At 28.6% G+C, this 24260-nt stretch overlaps 1 protein-coding gene across 1 annotated transcript in view; it reads left to right on the forward strand.

Annotated features, from left to right (window-relative positions):
• Positions 1 to 1480: 1480 nt before the first annotated feature.
• Positions 1481 to 24260, forward strand: part of LOC100169440 (scavenger receptor class B member 1) — a 132521-nt gene continuing 109741 nt past the window's right edge. Inside the window, exon 1 of the mRNA XM_029487159.1 lies at positions 1481 to 1930. Within this exon, the coding sequence (XP_029343019.1) occupies positions 1894 to 1930 (37 nt within the window). The 5' untranslated portion in view covers positions 1481 to 1893. The remainder of the gene's footprint in view (positions 1931 to 24260) is intronic.

The raw sequence follows: 24260 nt of genomic DNA on the forward strand, positions 1-24260 counted from the left end.
ACATTTTCAAATTTTTTGACCGACTTATTTTTATTATCCACAATATTAATAATAATAATAATAATAATAATAATAATAATAATAATAATAATAATAAATAAATAAAAAAATATATTTAAATAGATCATAGACTAATAATATTTACCAACTATAGAAAATGCCAATATAACATTTGGTAAAAATTGCAAGTATTTACGGTTATTTGTTTATGAGTTTCATAAAAAAAAACTCAATAGAATAACGGAAAATACTTTATTAACATGTTTTAAAAACCTAATCTATCCATTGTTCCTCAAAAAAATGCTCAGATGCTAAAATATTATTTATATTCCATCATCGCTATAATATACCGCAAAAATAAATAATTGGAGTGTGTATCTATGTTTCAATAATTCCCTAGCACTGTTACTTTTTAAATCATAACAAAAAAATAAAAATAAAATTTGATTAATTTTGTGTGAAAACTGTGTGCTGTAAACTGGAACATTTTTATCAATTTCTTTTACGCATTTTTAAAAAAAAATCACATCCTTGCTCAAACACTCCACTTAAAATCTCAAAATAAGGCATTGTATGATAGTATCGAGTGATAAAAAACCTATTTTAAAGAACTTAAAAAGTGCTTTTATACTTAAAAATCGATGATATCGTGTTACCCTGTATGCTGTATCCAGTATATTATTTTAATATAATATAGACGTTTTGCTGTCGTGGCTTCGTATAATGACACCATCAAATTATTTTATAAACATACAGAACTATAAGCGAATGTGTCGACGGAACGAAAATAATATTATGAACATCGTTGACAAAACAGACGAGTAGAAAAAATATATACGTAAATCGCACAATAACCATATATTTTTATGTCCACAACCTATAATAAAATTAAAAATTTAGATGTAGCCTTCGGTCGATTAATTCAACGCGCCGTGAGGAAAGACATAATATACCGTAGTTATATTATATATTATATATATCTATGTAAAATTATTGATTAAGTATGCTAAATGTAGTATAGCATATTAATAATATATGTCATATTATTATAATAATATATGTCATATTATTATAATAATAGTGGCTATTATTAGATAACTGCGTTCACGTGTGGATGTGAGAAATTATGTAATTTTATGGTCCGGGTCAACGAAAATTTTAATAACCCGCCGCGTATAGAGTGATCCATTTAACGCACTAAACCGATTTTCTAGGTTGATGACTTTTGGTCAAGGTTTTATTCGTATTATTATAAAGACTACGGGGGTATTACAAATTTAGAAGAAAAAAAAAATAATAATATCAGAAAATAGGTAGTGACAGACGACATGGCGATATACACTCTGTATAATATATGTAATGTACTATTGTCTATTATACATATATATAGTAAGTATTATGCATAACTTATTACGTATTATTTATAAACGTTAATAATTATTATTTAAATGTCGCACAGGCATGATCGTCGGTTGACAGTCAGGTCGTGTAAGCCACGGGGTACCTACAATTTTTTCGCTTGTAGTTGTCGTCGATAACAAACCCCAAAGTTTAATGTAACATTTCAAAAACAGTGTGTCTACCTACCGTCGATTTCCGATAACGCACGCACTAAACCGACAACAATCGAGACATCGTGAAAAAATAATAATATTCTACCTAATCGCGAGCATTGCGAACCCGTCGGTTGGCCGACAGTTTACGATCTGTCGCCAATCGCAATAACGAAAATCAAAAATCATCGACATCGCTTTCAGGCTGATAGTCCAGGCCCTCTCCATTTATCTTACCTACGACGTTACTATAATTTATACGGTTTTTTAATTAACATCAGTTTTTAATTATTTTGGACTGAAATCACTGCAGTATTTAAACCGACTGCGGAAGACGAGAATGCTGCTCAACTTGGCCGGCCGGCTGTGCGGAAGAGGTAACGTATGGTTTGGGTACCATTTCTATAATATTATTATGCCTTGTATAGTTGAATGCAGCTGTCAAGTTTTAATTATTATATAGTTAGTATGCACTTTTGGAGCTTAGTGAAATACCAATGATCCAGACTTTTGTCTGTTTGTTTTAAATATTATGAATTAATGTTTATTGTTAGGGCTGGGATATTGATGCAAATGCATCTTTTTTTCTGATGTTTTGAAACGTTGATCCGTAAGTATAAAATGTGTTTTGGGTGATACTGATTATTTTAAACTATTTTTTATTTTGCATTTTTTTGCATTTTTTGACAAAATTAAACATAAATGCATTTTTAGGACATTTTTTGACGTTTTTAGTGCATTTTCTTAGTTTTTAGAGCATTTTTCACAATTTCTTCATAAAATGAACGAAAATTGTTGCGATGCACAAGAAATTTTCGGTAAACTGCTGACGGTACGAATAATAAATTATATATAGTATCATATATTCATATATTTCATCGTAGCTAGGCTTTTTTTAAATTATTATTTTAGAATGAATGATTATTGAATAAGAAAACAGAAGCACAAAAAAACTAAAGAAGTAACAACGTACAATAAACAAAAAAAAATACTGTAGTGTAATTTAAATTTTTAACCTATAATAAATATAATTTCAATGCATTTTTTTAGTTTTTTTAGTCATTTTTGCATTTTTTTAAGGGCATTTTTTGAAGTTTTTTAGGGCATTAAAATCCCAGCCCTATTTATTATAATCGGACAATAACATCGAACATGCATCTTATGCATTAGCTACAATGTCGTCGCTATATCAAAGTGAAAAACGAATAAAAAAAAACACCGAGAACAGTGTAATATATCATAGTATTCCACTATACCTCCTTACGAAATTGATAACCTACTTGGTACAATGCATTTTAGAGATACAAGTTGACTATTGTTAAATTTTTCCAAACGAGCGTTAACCTATACATGTAGCAGCGGTTACCAAATTACGGTCCGCGGGCCGGATACGGCTCTCGGAAAATTTCATCCAGCTGGCAGATAATGAAAAAAAGTAAAAACCGATAATAAAGTACATATTATGTATTATGTATTTGTTTGATTTGCCACCAGACAGTAGCTATTTTTAAAGTTTTCAATATTAAACTTTATTATGAGACTTCACATAAATCATTTGTCGAAATATGTCCAGTAATTCGTATGCTTCGTAAATCAAAAATTGAGAACCTGCAGGTTCCTTCATGAATCATGCAGTATATTTCACGCAGTTAGTTGAGAGCAAGACTATGTAACCAAACAATCGATCGCGATCTTGGACGATTGCAAAGTCAATCTCACTTTGTTAGAACTTATTATTATATATTTAGTAGATACTAGTATTTAAATAAATCGGGTGAAATGGAAAAATGTTTTCACGTGAAAGTTATAAAAGTTGAATACCGAGCGGTTTCAGTATGATGTTAATTTATGTTGAAATTATTTAGAAATTAATGTGAAACACTCATTTTTAGATAGATTTACGATTAAATTGTATTTAATCAACGGTAATTAATTACAATATGAGATCAGTAATAAATTTGGTTATTCATAATAATAACACATACTAGCCAGGTACATCGTTTCAAATTTTCTATTAGGTGATGCGCGTACTCGATCGCCATCCACCTATGGTGGCTCCCCAGCTGGCAGAGCGATTTGTGGGGATTTCTACCAGGGTCGCAGAGGAAACCGTTATAAAAATTAACGGACGGAAACCCTTGAACCGACCTTTTAGGAGTGGAAAATCAGCGTCGGTCATGCTCGTGATTGGTCATCGACGCTTCAAAATATTTAACTACCTTTTAATAGGTACATTGCAATACAATTATTTTATTTTTAATTAAAAAATAATTTATTGATTTAAAATTGTATTTTGTTATTATAATTATAAAGAAAATAAAAATGTGGATAAACGGGTACTGCTCTGTTATACAGTAGGTGTCGAGTGGGTCACTAAATGGATGTGTTAAATTTGAATTTAATGATACATCATTAATATTCATTATATATCGAAAATCGATTATGAACAGAACGGTCTATCAGCCTAAATCTAGTATATTTAATAATATGTTATTTTATATTTAAGTAATTTATTTTACTATTAGTAATAGGTATACTAGGTTGAATTAATTTTTATATCGGTGGGAGGGAGGGGGGCTTGAAATAAATTATGTTCTTGGCCTTCCTTCAATATTTTCGATATTACTCAAATAATAGTGGCATACAATTAATTATAAAAAACTGTCAAACAAACGACATACAAATGACTTACAAAATATTTGAATAACAATTTTCAAGAATTTCTTTTTGGTTGGAGACATTTACGTGAATTTAATTTCATAAGTCTAATACTACTCCACGGTGATCGAAAAAAAAAAGGACGTGCAAGTAGTACTGCAGTAGTTTGGGTCACTACCTATTATTTATAATGAAAGGTGTTATATTTTAATTCACCGATATAATAACATTGTATCAGGTATCTATATGAAAATCGATTCTGAGTGGACTACATCAAGTATATTTCATCATATTATATATTTTTTGGTATTTCTATAAGTGTAATTTATTTTACTGTAAGTACAATGGTAGGTTGATTTAATTTTGGCCAAAATATTACATTTATTATTTTATTAATATTTAAATATTATAAAAGTGTATATTTTCTTATGACATTTCATATATGTACTAATATTATTAACTTTTGAGTCAAAACTACCTTATCGTAAAACAGTGTAAATAGATTAATGCCTTCATGGTATTCGGAAGTATTCATACAGGTAAAAGCTTAAAATATCAATTTAAATATTTTGAAAACTTCATTATGTATAGTAAAATGTATAATACATATAATTACGTAAAAGTTTTAGGTCCCCACGAGTAATTTTTATAATTACTGCAAAATAACTATAACATCGTTATTTTTCGTTTAAATATGTAATTTCGTCTAGATTTGAACTTCAAAGTCAACAAAGAAAAATTGTGCATGTATATATTTTTAGAATTTTTGGTTTTGGTATGAACTATTATTATGATAAACTATGTGAGTATATAGTTTTCAATTATCAACTGCAAACATTGAACATTTTAACTGTTAAAGATTATGTTCCTGCATTTTTTGTCTTTGAATCAATTTATCCCTGAACTGCTGAAAAATAGTTTTAAATTTTTTAGATATAGAACTCTTTGATAACAAGCCCAGGAGACCGATATAATTGGGTGCGGATCCCACGGAAGTTCACAGAGTTATAATATAGGCCCATTTTAGGAAACATAGTGCAAGTATATAATATACCTATGACCTACTATAATACTAGTCACTAACGCCTAATGGGTATACTAATATCATTGATGATAAATATGACTATTTATATTTTATAATCAATGATAATATTATATGTAAATCGACTATTATGATATTTTCGTTGAATAGACCTGTTCGAGACTTGCAAACGGTTTTTTTTATATTAATTATTTTAACAAAATAATTTGCCGTTTTAACTTAAACTGTACTTAAACACTGAGTATAAATACTAAGTATTTGAGAAAATGGATAGAAAATATAATAAACCATCAATTAATAGGTATTTATTTTAAAAAACTAACAATTTTACAACGATAATTATTTTTTTGTTTGATTGATTGATTCAATTAGATTGAAATATTCAATGTGATATTTTATATCTGGTTAAATTGTCCATTGAAAAATTGTAATGGTATTTAATAAGAAAATATAGCTGCAATTAGGTATATAATACAAATAATAACTAATAACTAATCTTAACTAATCTAATATCAATATTATTTATGATACGCATATTATGTCATTAATTCATAATAAACGTATATTTATCTTAAATATAAGATAAATAGGTAGTGAAAAATGGGTTGTATTGTTTTTGACAAAATAAAAAATGTCTCATGTTATATTATGACCTCGATTTGCCCAGTGGATTATTAATTAAACGATTTTGAGAAAACTGTACTTACAATTATTGTTGGCTTCTTAGCCATCGCATTATTATGCATAGGCGCATTTATAATTGCTAATCCACTCGTTGAAGTTAAAAAACTGCCAACATCGTGTGCATAGGTAAACAGTGTTGTATAAATAAATTATACCACTTTCATACTATTTTAATGATTGAAACAGTATTATATCGCATTTTACTTCATTGGACGTAACTCGGCCATGTACAGTGTACACGTGTAAATATGTGTTAAGTGTCTTCAAACGCATAATATGAACTCTAATAATACATCACAATTCACAATATGCCTAAGTATATTTTACAGCCAGCTAGCTGGTGCTTGCATTGAATGGTAGCGGGGGTTCTCTTTTCTATAAAAAAATATTTATGCTTATCTCTTCTAATTATATACCCTAATCAATAATATATTTAATCTACACTTTTGCATAGCTCTTTTATATTTTTCAGAATTCAAGCACTGATTAATTTATTCAGTCAAGTCTTATAAAATCTATACACACACTATATCAAAGCGAATTTATCGCGATAGTATACACGATATACGAAGTAAACTGCGCTGGCTGACTTGATAGTAGTTTAAATTATAGTTAAATGGCAGGTTAGGCGAACATTCGTGACATGGGTCTCGACACAAAGGTGTATACTGTATAATAATTGTAAAGTGAAATATTGTACTGCAATTATATATTCACTAAAAAATCATTTATAGACCAAAAGTTTCCAAGGGGCACCGTGAAAATTTTCAAACTAAGCAAATGTTAAGTCCGCCACAGGAAATACTTAAGAGATTATCACCACTCGTGGTCTGGAAGTTGCAGTAAATATCTAAAAAATAACTCATAACCAACTTATCACAGGCTTCATTGCTTCCAAATATAATAATAACAATAAACTGACACCCACTCCAGACTACGTATAAAAATATAATACAGATATAGACTCTATCGGCCTTTTATATCGTTGTGCGATGAAAGTGAAATATTAATATAAGTCACCGATGGCCCCCTTTTGTCATGTCTGGTAGACAATATTCATCGCATAAATATTTTTTTTGTTTCTGTGCACAAATTCCGCTTACCGTACATTTTCAGGCAGGTAGATAATTTAATTTAATTTTGAAAGATTTTTTAGGTGATTTTAAAATTTATTTTCTATGGTAGGGGGGGCACGAGCTCCCAGTATATTTACACTTATGCGATTGCATGCTTATTGTAACAATTAAAAATGTACCTACCTATAAGAGTTGGTTGACTTAACAGTGTATTAACTGTACTATACTTATAATCTATATGAGTCACTTCATCATCGTGTATAGAACGTACCATAAATACTCTTTAAAACGTAACACGATCGTTAAAAAGAATACAAAATAATATGTCGTTTGAAGTATTCGTTTCAATGATATTATAATAATATATATGTTTGACCGATATTTGTCGAGGGATTGAGTGCGCTTATGTATTTATTATTATTATGTATGTAAATATGTAATTGATACATAGTATTCTTTAATAAAGTCAAAAGTGTAATGTTTTGATCTTGGATATCGATTTCTTAATACTAATTTATAATTTCGTTACTTTAATGCGTATGCTCACAGTTATGTACTTACTGTAGGTAACTTTGCAATCGTCGTATCGTGTTAAAATGGACCGCCTGATATTAATATTTGTTTACGATTGCGTTCAGTGGCATTTTCGTATATTTAATATTACACTTGCATAAAACACAAAAATATATTACATTATATTATAGTATTTTTTCAAAATTACTATTCCTAAATTATTGCACTGGTAATTTGGAAGGCTTGTTACCATTTCAGTGGTTTTCGGTATAACATTTGTATATAACAACCTAATGCATTCCAGCGATCACTGCTTAAAACGTTACCACGTGAGCTCAAAACAATTCACATAGAATCTATAATCAGATCCTGAGTTCAAAATCGTCTAAGGTACGCATATAGACCTAAGACATTCTGAAACGCATATTTATATATTTATTAAGATTAATCGGCCTGAGCCCTTTCGTTACAATTACAGTACGTACACATTTACATAATACAACAAATAGATTTACAATAAGATAGTATCTACATTAAACTTGTGTAATATAGTGTAAGTTGTTAATTTAATTTAAAAGGTGAAGGAGGGGTCAACATTCGCAATGGACATTAAACGCCTTATGGGTTCATTTGATATACTGTTTGTGGTTGATAGTAGAATGGTAAAGGGGTAAAATGCCAAACAGTTCGTTGAGGAACTTTAAAATTAATTAAAGACTAGAGATAATATTAAGTTTATACGTGGGTCTAATATATATATATATATATATATATAGTATTTTACATTAATTTACAATGATTATTATTATTGGACTTTAAACGAATGTAAAAAAAAAAGGTTTACAAGAAATGAGATGGCTAACCCACATTATTATAATGTTGCAAAGTAATTAGTGATTTTTAGGAAATTAAGATTATTTGTGATTATTATTCAGCTGGTGAGCTGTTCATAATATATATTTTAATATACCGAGAAAAAAATGTGTTATAATATGGTTAGTCGTAATAATTGTATCGGAATGATTGAATTGCATAATTTTTTATTTATGCAATAACTGTTTGCACGTGAATACAGAAGAGTACTTTGATGTTATACGCACACGCATACAAATCGGTCGTTATTCCAATGCGGGTTTTGTACGCTTACAGTTAATATATAATAGATATATGAACCACTAGTCAGCACCTATCCGATTCGAAAAAAAAATAATAGCCCTATAACCAAGCTAAAATATGCGCGCCAATATAATATGAGGTCGCGGGCCTAATTACTATAATATACGGATTTTAAATACGCAAATGTTTACCTTCCTCGGGGGGTCCCAAATGGCGGCGATGCGTTGACGTTTGAAACGCGTGTGAAGGTAGGTATCTACCTCGTTATCCAATCATACATAATATTATAATGATAAGTTATTGTAATTTCCTGTTTTGTGGCAATTATAATTTGCGCCGTTATTATTCATAACTACGCGAACGTGAGTCATACAAAAAATAAATAATAATATATATTAAGTAGGTGCTACAAGTACCGAAAGGATTACTACAGTAGTATGACACCGATAAATTATTAAAACATAACATATTAGTTAATTAAACACGTATATGACGCGAATCATTTAACTACAACTTTAATAGAATTTTCCAAAATATACATGAAAAAATTGCATTTTAATTTTTAATATATTGATTTGCGAAAGAGGTAGGTACTTAGGGTGATACAATGCTTCCCTAACTTTTGAGACATACTGTAAAAAAGTATTCTTTTCAAAATCATGAAAATTACATCGAAAAGTTAGAAAAGCTTGTTAAAACTACTAACCCTTACAATTTAATTATGAGCTCCTTTTCCGTCAAAATGATACTTTTCCCTTTTAGCCAATTCACTTTTCCGCCAAAATTAAAAAGGGTCAATATCCTTTTCCCAAAATTTTAAATAGGTCAATTCACTTTTCCACAAAACCAAAATGGAGTACCTAACATAATATGCTGCAGTCATTTTAAGCCGTTTTCGTTAAAAATTCAATATAATAATATTTCTCTTACTTAATGTTAGTCATAATCATTTTGAAAGTGCCATCGATTGATGGGTTCTATCATCAGTTTTTCCTGAAATGATTCTCTATATTCATTTAGGTATTAGTTATCACGTATCATACTTATGGTGTCATTTCGAAACTGATTGCATTTTACTTAAAAAAAAAAAAATAAACACAAATAATAATATTTAATAAAGGCCCCCACACATGACCGTGATGGCTGTAAAATGTTAACGTCTTGATGGAGCCAGGAAATTGTGTATTGCATTTTACCTCACCACCAATGCAGTGTGTAAGGACACACAGTATAAATACAAATTTAAAAAAAAACTTAGTATAGGAACCAATAGATTATTGTCGATCAACAATATTATTATTAGGCTTAGGGACTTCTAGCTCTAAAAAATACCAAAACATGCATGCAAATATGCACCAAAAAATGACCAAATATGCTCTAAAATATGCACCTAAAAAAACCGTATATGCACGAAGATATGCCCAAAAAAAATGAAGTATAACAAATATGTGGTAAAATTAAATATTTTTTTTTATTAGAATTTATATTATCTATCACTATATTAGAATATTATTACTTGAATTTAAAATGATTTAATAAATTGAATTTTTAAAAGGTAATTGGTTTAGATTTTATTGTTCTTCCATGTCTACCGATCCTAAAGTAAGAACAAAACAATGTTTAAATAATCAAATGTTTTAATTCCTATTTTTTTTATTAATTTCTTTACCTTGAAAATTACACGGCACAAAGAGATATTTCCTGATGTTTTCAAACGTGAATCTACGACGACTACTTGACAGTAAATTTTTATACACGAAAAACTTCTTTCGACATCTACAGACGACATTGGAACATATACATAAAATAAACTAAATCATTACTTGTCAAGTTCTCCTTCCATATCTTCAACTTCGCCGCTCAAAATTTTTGAAATTTTTAATAAAGCTTTACAACCATGATTTTTGTCTAAAACGTCATTTAACTTCTGTACAACTGCTTTGCCTTTTGTACATTTTAAGTCAACAATTTTATTTTTCGCATATTCGACAGTTTTTAATGAATTGGATAATTGTATTCCTTTCTTTTCCAAAAATGTTATGGATTTGGGTAAATATCCGAAATTTAATTTAATAAATGCCAAGTTACACTTTTATTCTTTTCCAAATACCTACTTTTTTTCAGAAAAAATTGTGAAAATATGCAAAATATGCGAAATAAGCATATTAATTTTAAAATAAGTACTTTCCTGCAAAATCTATCAAATATGCAAAAATATGCACATTCAAATTTTAGATCTGACATCATGGCACAGAGAAATGAATTTATTTCGCACTCTGCTATTTTTAACAATAATTAACAAAAGTATGCAAATGCTAGAAGTCCCTAAGCCTAATTATTATTATTTAAAAACAAAAATAGTTTCTTAATTTGTACTTTAAATTTGCATGTGCCTATTTAACAACTAAATAAATTGTTTTCCTTATATAATTAAAAGTTCACTTTGAAAGTTTTGTAAAAATACCTGGTACACTTTTTGTTTTTTTTTTGAGAAAAAGATATTTCGTAGTCAATGGAAATGTCTAGGAAAATTTGGAAAGATATTATATTATTGTACGTATGTTGCCATGTAGACACATTTTACTAAAAGTACCTAAATAGGGTAGTTGTGAAATTAACTATTATTGTTTTCAAACAGATGTCGACCGATTAACAATTTCGGATCGAAAATCTTTAGTCCGAAGAATTATATTATATGGTATTATACCTATATATTAAAGTCTATAGGTGGGTACTTACTTTTAATGTGCGGTCTGCAATCACGCCACACGCTTAAGTTGTATATTAGTATATTGTACTACCAGCGAGTTTGAACATGTATGGTGTGTGCTATGCGTATAACAAAATATATTTTACTGTAGTTGTAACAAATAGTGTAATCTAAACCACCCTTAAGGATTATTTTCGATCGATCTTATACCCCACTGTTGTAGTTATAACGTCTTATAACTAATGTTTAATAATAATACAGTGACAAAAGTTTAATACGAGGTCTTATATGTACCTCCACGTCGGCCACCTTGGTCGGCGGATATTTAAAAAAAAATCACTGGACGATATTTATGCAAAAAAGACAATTACTTACAAATTAAAAAATAAATAAAATGAAATGTTCCAAATACTACAAATCGTGAAATATGGACCACTATAATACTGAACAATACAAGAAGAAGAATTTAGAAGCAACAAAAATGTGACTTTAGAAAAGAAGAAAGGTTAGGTGGATTGAAATGGAAGATGAAGTTGATGTATTATAAATAAAGTAGGAGAAAAAGGGATTTTGAAAGGGAACCTTAAGAAAATGGAGTAGAAAAATGTTCGATCACCTGTCGAAGCACAATGTGTATGCCTGACATATTTGAAGGACGGATAATCGGACATAAAGTAAGGGGAAGACCAAGAAAATCGTTTATTGACTAATTAATGATAAGACAGGCTGGTTGTAACTGGTACATTAATATAAAAAAATTGGCTATAAATAGAAAATAATTGAGAACCAGATTTGCGATGACAAAGCCTTTAATTGAAGATGAATTATTTATTTATTTATTTTTTTATAGGTTATTGTTATTAGCTTATAACAAAACAAATATTAGTTACATTATAAATAAATACAATAGTTTCCTTAGATTAATTTGTACATTTCAATTCGTTTTAGAAATAAGATTACTTTTTTGATGCTGTCTTGGATTGGACTAAGAACTTCGGAGGGGTTGCAGATATTTCTAGGATTTTTCTGGTTTCCATATGATATCAACAGTCACCTCTGACAAAGAGGTGCTTGATTTTAAAAGGTTCTCCGCAGGTTTAGCACATCACAAGTTCTTATCTTTGCGCATAAGATGTCCATGGGACATCTTTCAGGGACCTAATTTGAATTTTATTATTGTTTAAAGTTATAAAATCAGTATTTAAAAATGTTCTACCTGATAATTCATGGAAAGACCGAGATCGAGAATTGACGGATTAACAACAACTGTTAAAAAAGCACTAAATTATAATCATTTTGGTATTTCTACTATAATTTTTATCTTTTTTGAATCTCCTCATCAATTGACATCCAAATTATGACAATTTGACTTGCGGCCAGCGTAACATTTTAAATATTAGTATGTGGCCTAAATAAAAAAGATGTGGGCTGGTGGGTACCGATTTGCTGTACAGTAGATGTCTAGATTATTCATTGTAATGGATATGTTAAATTTGAATTTAATGATATAATAAAATGATTGTATACAAAAACGATTCTGAGTAAAAATAGACTAGGTATTTTTTATGATATTATTAGCTATTTCTGTCAAAGTAATTTATTTTACTATCAGACATTATGACATTAATGCGGTAGGTTGAAGACATTTTTATCGAAAAAATTGTATTTTTAAACGTTATTTTGTGTAATTATTTTTCTGGATTGTGACTTATTGTAATGCATTGTATTTTATTTTACTATTAAGTAAAACAGTAGGTTAAATTGATTTTGCCAAAAAAAAAAAATTTGAAAGTACCTACACACGAATTTTATTAAACTACAAAAAATACCTAAAATTCTTTGTTTGAAAATCAAATGTCCTTTTAATTTGAAGCTAAAATAGCTATTTATAAAAAAATAACAGTGATGAGTGAATACATATTTTCTTAGATTTTTTGGTAATTGTATGAAATACATACTTATGAGAAACATTGTAATAAATTTGCCATCCTTGGCAAAACAATTTAACATTTTATAAATTTTTATGACTAAATAATTTTCAAACTTTTAATTTCATACGTTTTATGCTGGTTATGACTTTTTTTTACCAACCAACTTTCACGAGGCTCATTTTTGTAACGCTTTTCCATAGAAACGCAAATCAACAATACAATCTCCAAAAAAATGGAGCATGCTAGTACATATTTCTCCACTAAAATATACCCAAGGCATATCTATGATTCCTCAATTTTTTTCATGGAGGAAAAAATATCTAATAACATGCTACTAATATTTTTTTTGAATATCAATAAATATAATATATAATCGATCTTTTCAAAAAAAACGGTACTATCAAAGACGATTGATGTGATGACAAAAATTGAGAAATAATGAAAATTTTTATTTTTTTCTGTTTCCCTGTAGACTACAGTGCTTATTAGTATAACATTGTATTTCACTTAAAATTTAAAATATATGGAAGTGAACGAAAGTTAAGCCATTTGGATAAAAGTTAAAAAGTATAATATACCTATATATCACGTAGGTAACAAAAAATTAAAAATCAATCACCACACTGAAATATAAATTTAATATAAACACACTAGATCTCGATATATCCCTTATATATTTAAATAAACATATTATAAGAAATACATAATACGACATTTTACAGCAAGTACACTGTACATCGGCAAACTTTTTGTCTCTTAATAAATTATGCAAGACATTGTAATAACAACTTCCACGTTCCAAAAATTGGCTTCTGGTTAAGATGCGTACTCAGAGATAATACGTACCACGCGCGTTGTCTGTGCATTTGTATTCACTTTTACACGATATATTTAGGTATATCAATCCGAACGTGTTCGAGATAAACTTTAGTTTCTCGTTACTCATTATATTATTTCGACCTTTGGGGGTAGGAGAAATGTATATAAATCCAGCTTTGCATTTTGAAATACAATAAGTGTATTATTGTACACAGCATATTATTATTATTTTAATCTGTTTTATATGCAGATTCTTCAAGAGCGTAGGTACGTATAGTAACCCAAGGTGATTTTTTTCAACCTTGTGTTATAAACGTGTATATATTTCTGTCAGCTTATTTGTGTTTTTGTAAACAATTTTATAATTGTTTGAGGTAGGTATAGTTTGATGGACTTTTCCACGATAATTGTATTAATTGAAACCTCCATTTTGGATATTTAACTTTTCAGTTTCATACTACAAAGTAACTGGATGATAATAAAATATTATATAATATTTCTTTTTATAAAAGTTTTGAATAATACAATATTAAAGTCGAATTGAATCCATGGTTTATTATTTATAGACTATCATATTATATAATTTATTACGATCAAAAGTGGATATTTATACAGATGTACTACAATAGGTACTTACAATTTTAAATACATTTGCCACTACAATCTTTAAATTTAAGCTTTAAAAAATAGAGAAAAGTTGTGCATCAAACGTACAGACATATTGTATATTATGTATTAAATTAAAAATCTAAATGATAACTGAAAATTATAACTTTTTTTTTTTAATTTTCTAGTTATTTATTAAATAAAAGAATACAAAAATTTGAGACTGAAAAACATAAATATCTTTCGTTAAAGATTGTCATGACTGAGCTGGTTATCCCTAACCTATACGCTATAGATTTTATAATATTTACATACAACTATTTATCAGTATTTATACAGTGGATATTGTCTAGCTATATGTGTGATGTAACATATTTTTTTTTATTGAACAAAATTTTATATTTACAATCTTTATTTACATGTTATACAGTAAGTAAATATGACGGGGGTTAATTGACGTGAAGGGGAAGTCACCTATTGACGACAACCCAAATGTAACTTATTATGTATTATAAGATATACATTCGTTTAGATGAAAACGAACGATGGTAACGGTCTGATTTTCAAACAAATAAACATCGCACTTTCCCTTCTTCTGATATTTTTATAGCCACTTACACCGGTGGCTTCTAAATTGCATTCCTTTGCTTCAAATGTATATTGCCACCAGCTTAAGTATATCCATTAGCCCCCTATCTAATACACAGTCATATGTAATATGTCATTGATGACAAAACCATAACATTGTAGCATGACGTTCAGGCGTACAGCTTTCACCTTAATCATAGAAATAATTTCCAAGCTTACTCCAAATGGAAATCTACACTCAAATGTGTTCAATAATGACACTTTTTATTGTAAATTCAACACCAGATTTCTATGTGTGCACGATGATCAGTTATCGACATGGACATCGTAGATCCGTTCATTATTATAAAACACTGCACGATGATATTTGGCAATCGTAACGCACTCGTCAAGTCAACAAGAAAAATCGTTATTTTCAAAATTGATTATACACACAGTGTTTTATTTTCGATTAGTTATTAAACTCGATGCCTTTGCAATCGGTAATCTAATAACAAACTGTAAGTTATTAGTAAAACGCCGCTGTAGGTGCTCATTACTCGTTAATTAAATATTACCTATAGTTACCACCACATAGCCTGTAGGTAGGTAATCGTGATGATAACCAACACTTGAATATCTTTCAGAATATAAGTACTAAGAGTGTATATTGTAATGCAACGTTATCACAGCGTTGGGTACACAATTCTGCATTTAAAACCATTGATTTATTTCACAGGAAATATCAAAACGAAATTGTGTGTGCTTATATTGTAGGTAGTTAAAACTTTAAGATAATTATTTAACAAAGGTTTAGGCTTAAGGTATTCTCAAACAATATTTTAGTGTTAACAATACAATTCAACCGTTCTAAATCAGAAATGATTTGCTAAAACCGTGATTGCTGTTGGCAAATTAACAATTTAACGCACCTACAAGACGTGTTGAATAATAAATACTGTGCAAATTTGTTGTGATTTATGAAACCGAAATATAACTCGAAATAATTAATATATAATGCGTCGTCTCGAGTATTTGGTTTCAATTAGTAACATTATATTATTTTGGTAAATATTTTAAGTAGGTACCTAGTGGAGTGTATAGTATAATGAGCTGTTGCAGTTATCATAAATTCATATGGAGTATATCTACTGACCTATAATGTTTACTGTAACTTCCGAAAGGGAGATTTTGTTATTAAACGAACTCGGGGTGGCAGTAAGTCATCGTCAGCACCTGGACCGGCATTGATCGTTATTTATATGTCAACTTTTATATACAATTTCGATCGGTTATTTTCCACGTGTTTTCAAATTTTTATAATCATAATATATTACCTAATAACTGCAGTTATTTATCTTACCACATGGTGATATTTTTTAACGAATAAAAACAGTAAAAAATGTGTTTAATAAATCAATTTTTCAAAAAAAATTTTTTTTTTTTATGATCTGGATGTAACGATGTTCGGTTATAACGATCAGATTCCCTAGGTCCCTAGAAGATCGTTATAAGCGGATTTGACTGTATATAGTTGCTGTGACGTTATAACGTTTGAATTAAACTGAATATTTTCTTTTTGAATTGATGGATCATAAATACAACCAAAAAACAAAAAACAAAACTTATGAAAATAAACCAAGTTCACGCCGAATCTAATGTTAATGCATAAATATTGTTATTAAAACGTAGTATGATACGCTTTCCGTTTTTCGTAAGAATCTAGAACTTCAACATGTTTTATTATAAAATACACATCATAGGTAATATTATTATGTATAAGTAACTAAATTTGTATGTTCGTTGATTTTAGATTCTGAGCAGAGCGAGGGAATATGTATTGATTTCATAGTAAAATTATGTGTCTTTTTTTAAAACAGAAACATTTTGAGTTGTAAAAATGTTCCAATTTTTAATATTAGCATATTTTCTGATAGAAAAGTGAATCTAGTTACTGGTACTTTTGTGAGGTCAAAACTCAAAATTCCAAATACTTTTAGAAAGCGTCAGGAAAATTTTTATGTTTTTGGTGTTCATCAAAAGTTAAAACCCATAGACCCTTGAAATTTTCACCAAATACTTATATTAGAATTTTTCCATAAATGGTAACATTTTAGAAATATTTTGACTTTTTTTGAGCTAGTTATAACCTTGAGATATATTTCCTTTGAGTTTTGTAAATTTATTTTGTATTATTCTCGATAAAAACTTTTTCACTTACGATAAAGATTAAAAATATAATGCTAGTTCCTTTTTAATTTTACTAATGGAATTTCAAAAATACTTAAGATACGTGGGTTTAATTAATTTTTAGATGCATTTTAAGTTATAATGTTGACAAAGGTGGACAAAGGCGTAGCGATTTGGATCGGTCTCTTGGCATGAACTAAACCGGAAAACGATGGTGGATCGTGGATGATGATTAGACTGCACTGTAGAGGGGGGTGGGGCGGTATGGGAGCCATGGTTTCTGCATCCGAACGAACAAACTTGAAAGAACAGAGTTTTGCGTATAACCCGTAGAATAAACGCACACTTTTGGAAAATTCGACTGCGGCTTTTGTACTTATGTCAACCAGGTGGACCATAAGAATGCTTAATAATTTGCAAAATACGTGACTCAGCAAGTACCAACATGCATAACCGGGGAGAGACGCGAAGGCGGAGCATATTAGGGCGGGACGATATATTATCATAATCGCGAAAACAAGTAATGAACGGCTCGCCGAACCAGACTAAAGGTCGCGGAGAACCAGGCCAAACGACACACAGCAACAGTGGATCGCGCAGGCGCACGGTGACCTTAATATCATAGTAGAAATGGATTAATATCGGACATGGACATATCACGTCAACTGAAAAATTTTGATTGGCTGCCAAAAAAAACATTCCGAGAGCTAGGTGTAAAAATGTCCAAACATAATCTGAAAAAACAAAGAAAATTGAGAAAATTTTGGAAAACCTTTTTTCTTATAGCTTGGATACTATACTATTCTGAAAACTGTAAAGAAAAACGATAATGCCAATGTGCAGTCAGAATACAACGCTTGGCTTTATTTTTGAAGCAATTTAAAGTTCTCCGAGCTTTGCGTTGATCATAAATAACAATTTCATATTATATTGCTTTTGCTTAATTGATTAGATGCTAATTAGAAGAAACTGTGATTTTTTTTAACTTAATAACCTTATTTAAGCGTATCTAAATTTTTTTTTTATGAAATATAGTTTTATTTTTTCATTGTTGACACAATTGATTTGGATTGTTTGGTGTAACTCAAAGAAATAACTGTAAATGTATGATATTTTTTTAAGTATAAATTATAAATTGTTATTATTGAACGCAGTGGCGTATTAAGATTTTTCTGCCCTGGGTATATATTTTTTAATGCCTTTCCCTCTCCTCTCCCAGGTTTTTTTTAGTGGCAATTTTTCTCATCTATAAAAAACTTACAACACATGTGTTATGGTAATAGTATCATGAAGTATCATGAATATAAAAACCTATTTAGTGCTTCATAATGTTGAATATCGTAGGTACTCTCAGTAGCAACAAATAACGAAATAATCAAAGCAAATTATAAAATGTATTAATTTTTTTATCTATTTAGAAAATTGTGAACATATTAAAAATTAATATTTCCTGAAAAAGATAATGAAATATGGCCTTATGGCTTATTGAATTAAAATATGGATAAAATCAATATAAATATTTATAGAAAACGACCAAATCGTCTACCAATAATAATTTATTACTTATAATATAAAAAAATATCATGTATCTACATTCTACTGTTGTTATTTTTTTGCGTTATACCAAACAATCAAAATTAATTTTGTCAAAAACTTGTGTTTTGCATAAAAATTACCGTTTTTCATTGTTTTTTTTTTTGTTTTCCTCGTCACTATTGAAAAATACTAACTAAATACACTTTTCCACTAGAAAAGATACTGAAGTTAAAAATTGAAGCATTATTTCAACTATTAGTGTATATAGACACACAAAAAAATCATTGTCTTCATTTCTCTGCTAAGAATCTAATAATATTATGTATGAAATACAATTATAGTAATAATATTATTGTCATCAGTGCCTAATTATTTATTATTAGAAAACTATGTAAATATAAATAGTTATTTAATTACTAAAACGATCAATGGGATAAGTCCATATCTTAAAATATTTATTGTAATTATAAAAAAAAATACTATTTCTGGTAAGTTAAAGTTTTTAATTAGTACCTACATACGTACCTCGATATACAGCACTTTTGTACTGACATCATAGCCCACAAGAAATGTTTAGTTTAGGTACACAACAATTATAGGTTTAGGTATTCGACAAAAAACCAATACGCGCGCGTATTATCAGATGTGGAGATTGATTGCACAGATTGACTTAGTTCATATTTAAATATTAATAGAACGACTTGTTGACATTGATTTACCTAAATCATTGTAAATCTGTTTTCAAAAAAAAGGTCCCTTAAAAATTTGCTACCCACAAAAAGTTTTGCCGGGGCAATTGAGCCGCATTACTCCCCCCCCCCTCTTAAAAATACCACTGGAACGACTTAGCAATAGCTAATGAAAAAGTAAAAAATGTAAGAACCAACTGGCTTACACACAATATTTTACCGTTACACTCTCATTAACATCTATGTTTAATTATTATTGTTTATACATATCAGAAAATGATTGTTATATAATCATTTTTAGATTTTAAGTGGAGCGATGAATGTATTTAATTTACAATGCTGTGTGTTTATTTTTTAAATTTAATATTTATTATTATTTATTTATATTTTTTATAGTTTAACAAGTTGGTGTTGTATGTTTAACGGACACGGGAAAATTAAGAAGAAGCATCATTATCAGTAAAAAATTAAATTTAGTTGTAACAAAAAAATATTATAATTTACAATTAAAAAAATACACACAAGTAGGTACTAATTTACTATTTTAAGCAAAAATATCTGCAATAGTATTATCAGGGTCAGATTGGGGCCCAAAAATGTATCGAGCACATTTATTTTACCGGGCCATTTAACTTATAAGTTATAAGGTATTTTAGCAAATGGCTCAGGTATCATAATTTTCTCGACGTAGCTCTCTTGCCCAATATGGACCTGAGTATTATTATTCTTTCATTTTCTAAAAGTATTTGTAGTGTTGCTTCGTTGAAAATACTCTTTTTCGTATTTAGGATGGCTAAATTAAATTTAACACGAATCATGGCTAAGATGTTTTATATTTTTTATTATGAAATGGTAACATATTATTATATGTATAAATAATAATAACGCTGAACAATTTAATATATTTATTTTCAATTTTATAATATTAAAATGTATTATATATTCAGAAAGGCCAAAATATATTATTTTTGAATATTCAGTTACAACAATCGTAAAAATTACCTTACGAGTTTTAAAATTATGACAGTATTTAATCACTACTCAGCCATAGTCATGTAGGTGACTAGTTGTATACGTTTAAACAAAATTTGAAATGGTACCTATATTTGCACATAAATATATTTTTTTATCAACATTCAATTTGCTTATACTTTTATTTATTTATATTTTTAAGAGGGATTAAAAAAAAAAAAACCATCATCTGAGGATTTAGCCACAAAAGCCTACCTCCATTTGTAACAGCACTGCATAGTTTGGTATTATAATGGTTTATTATAATACAGTTGTAGGTATAATATGATGCAAAACTTTACCACCCGCCGAATCACGTGTTTCACAATAATTATTTGCTAACGATATATTTAAAGATTGTCCGTATATGAAATCTATTATCTTATAATAATATTATAATACAACCTTATCAATTAACCGCGCGGTTTTGATAGCCTTGCACGTTTTTTATTGTATCGATTACGCGCCGACTTATGTATATAATATTTGAATAATAGATTCGTAAAAAGTGTATAGATACATGAATGTACATATTATAATACACGATTTAGGTACGTGTACATAAATAACATATATGTATATATATTATAATATTGTATTCGATAAATAGATAAAACATAATATAAAACAATATTTTAACCTTATATCAAAGCCACCAAACGGCTGATGCCCTTGCAGTATACCTATACCGTGAGGATTCTGCAAGTTTCGAAACACGCGATAATAATAATGTTATTATAATGTTTTTTTTTTTAAATAGTTACAATATAATAATATTATTATACCTACACGCTCAGAGCGCAATAAACAGCGGTGGTTAGCGCCGTATCGTTCTACGCGTGTACGCATACATACCGTGCGGTATAATAATAATAATAATAATAATATCTGGACACTCGACGAGACATAATATACATGATATAACCGTGAGATTCGCGATATTATTATAATATATTGCTCGAATGACGTGTTCTGACGTTTAATTACGTATTCCGTCGTCGTGTCGTATTTAAGTATGTGCCTCCTACGTATTATTATATATATACCTGTTGTAAACATGTATATAAATATACACACATTATAGTGAACTGTTTACGGCCGTTACGCGCGTTCTAAGTGTGCTCGACAACAAACGATTATAAAAAAAAAAAAATATAATAGTACCTATGTAATAATAATAATTATGAAAAAATTAACGTTTCAACGGCTGTATTATATTGTAGTGCGTATATTATAATATAGTCTATCGAACTGTATAATATTATATGTTTTACATAGCTATATAATCACGCGAACTCATTATTAATATTATACACATCGTGATTCTTATATTAGCTATTTTAACGGTGTTGTGTTTCTGAAAACATTTTTTCATTACATACCTACCTAGTAACAGTGGCGTAGCCAGGGGAGCACATGATCCCCACACCCGAAATCTTTTTTAAAATTTTTCATCTGGCTCGGTTTATTTTACATTGTTTTGTGTTCGATAAAAATCAAAACATAAGACTGTTGAAATCCAACTATTTTTAAGGGTTGGACTTAGGAACTATTATATCGTAAGTGCTGTGTGACTGTGTGTGTAGTGACTGATCATTAGTGCTAAAGTTCTTAGAAATCAGAAACGTACATATGCGCAATCACACGTGACTATATTTTGCGATCAAAAATTTTTAACTCCCATGTACCACAAAAGTCCCAAAAGCGGGAGAAAAATTCAGCCAGTGTATCAAAAGCTCTATTTTAATTTTAAAAACATATTTGTATTTATATAGGTTATGTACGAAATGGACTTTAAATTTGCTGTATTGTTTAATTAGTATACCTAGTACCAAATACATTTTTTTATTTTTCAAAATTCACTTTTACTTTAGTAGGTAGCTATGACAAAAAAAAAATCACTTCCTATAAAACAGACAAAAAAGTAAGAAATAATAATATTCTTTCAAAATTAAAATTGGACTTCTGAAAGTATATCTTCTTCCACCTTTTGGTCTAAATGCAGGAAAAAACGACCAGCTTTCAACAGCCTTAATATAGTCATGTGAATTCTAGTAAATTGTAATAACATTCGAACAAAAAATGAAATATTTTTTTTATCAAGCATATTGGTATAATGATATTTTAATATACTTATACACTTAACCTATGATTTAAAATAAAATTGGTACATTATTATACTAAATAGTACCATAGTTGTTAACATAAATATAAAGTCATAAATGGAGTAGATACACTTTATGAACAAGGGGTCATAATTAGATATTCTAGGGTTGCAAAAACTAGAGAGAAAAAATTTAGTGCCCCCCCCAAAAAAAAAAAAAATGTTATGGCTACGGCATTGCCCAGTAATTTGTATATTTCATTTATACAAGAATATTCCTATTTTATTATTAACTATTATATTATTGAGATTTTAGGGAAAACTAATATTTATTACGATAACTACGTGCACCTATTTCGATTCACCTTATTTTGCGTTTGAGGTTACGTCAAGACAGACAATTATAAAATTCTGAAAATATAATGTAACTGTATAAGTAAAATTTTTTTGCTATATGTAAATCTCCCACCGTGTGGTAATAAATGTGAAATATCATTAAGTCTTACAGTCAAATAGTTTTTATAACAGTTTTAACTGTGAAGTACCTATGTTAAATGGGAATATAAAAAAAAAATTTTATATTGCTTGAAAATATTATAAAGATTTTGAATTTTAGTAAAAATGGTCGTAGTCTGTAAAAGCCGTTTTTTAAAGATATAATTGAGTAAGTTATTGACATAAATTATGGTGTTTCTGTTCCAATAATCATATATTATATTTATATTAGCCTTATCTTAATATTTTTAAATATAAGACATTAACGAAGATATGGAATTCAGCTATTATTTGGATGTACAGTTTTTAAACAAAATATGAATTTTATATGCATTTAAAAATATATCACAATATGCATCTACTAAAAATCAAAGCTATTTTATTAAATTTAATGTTTTCTTCAATTTCTTTTATATGGATAATAATTTGTTCTCTCTTTATCAATCTTTAGTTCCTCGTATTAATGCAAATAAAAATAATTCATATGGGCCTCTTAAATTGAAATTACAAAGCAAGTGGTTAGTTTTAAAAAGTAAGGTTGAGTATTGTTACATAACTTTGATATTTCTGCAAAGTGTAGCAATCGAACATGATATTATATTGCTGTTAATATTATTATTATTATTATAGCAATAAAAATAGTGCCAAAATTTAATTGAATTATTACTTAGGTCCTTCATTTTTTTTTTAATTCAATGCCAATTAATATAAATAACCGGAAAACTAGCTTCTACTGTAATTTGCAAAGTAGGTTTCGAGTTAAGCTCGTCATTGGGTAAATGTTTAATTTGAATTCAGCAATAAATCATTGCGTACAAACGTTTCTGAGCGAAGGAGACCGATCAGAATTTATTTCTAAGGATAATTTATGTTATATTATTTGTGTAGTACCTATTAATAATTATTAATTCATTTGTTATTAGATTTTGTACTTCGATCTTTTTAAGTTGATGTAAGAAA

The sequence above is a fragment of the Acyrthosiphon pisum genome, chromosome X (assembly GCF_005508785.2).
Source record: "Acyrthosiphon pisum isolate AL4f chromosome X, pea_aphid_22Mar2018_4r6ur, whole genome shotgun sequence".
NCBI lineage: Eukaryota > Metazoa > Arthropoda > Insecta > Hemiptera > Aphididae > Acyrthosiphon > Acyrthosiphon pisum.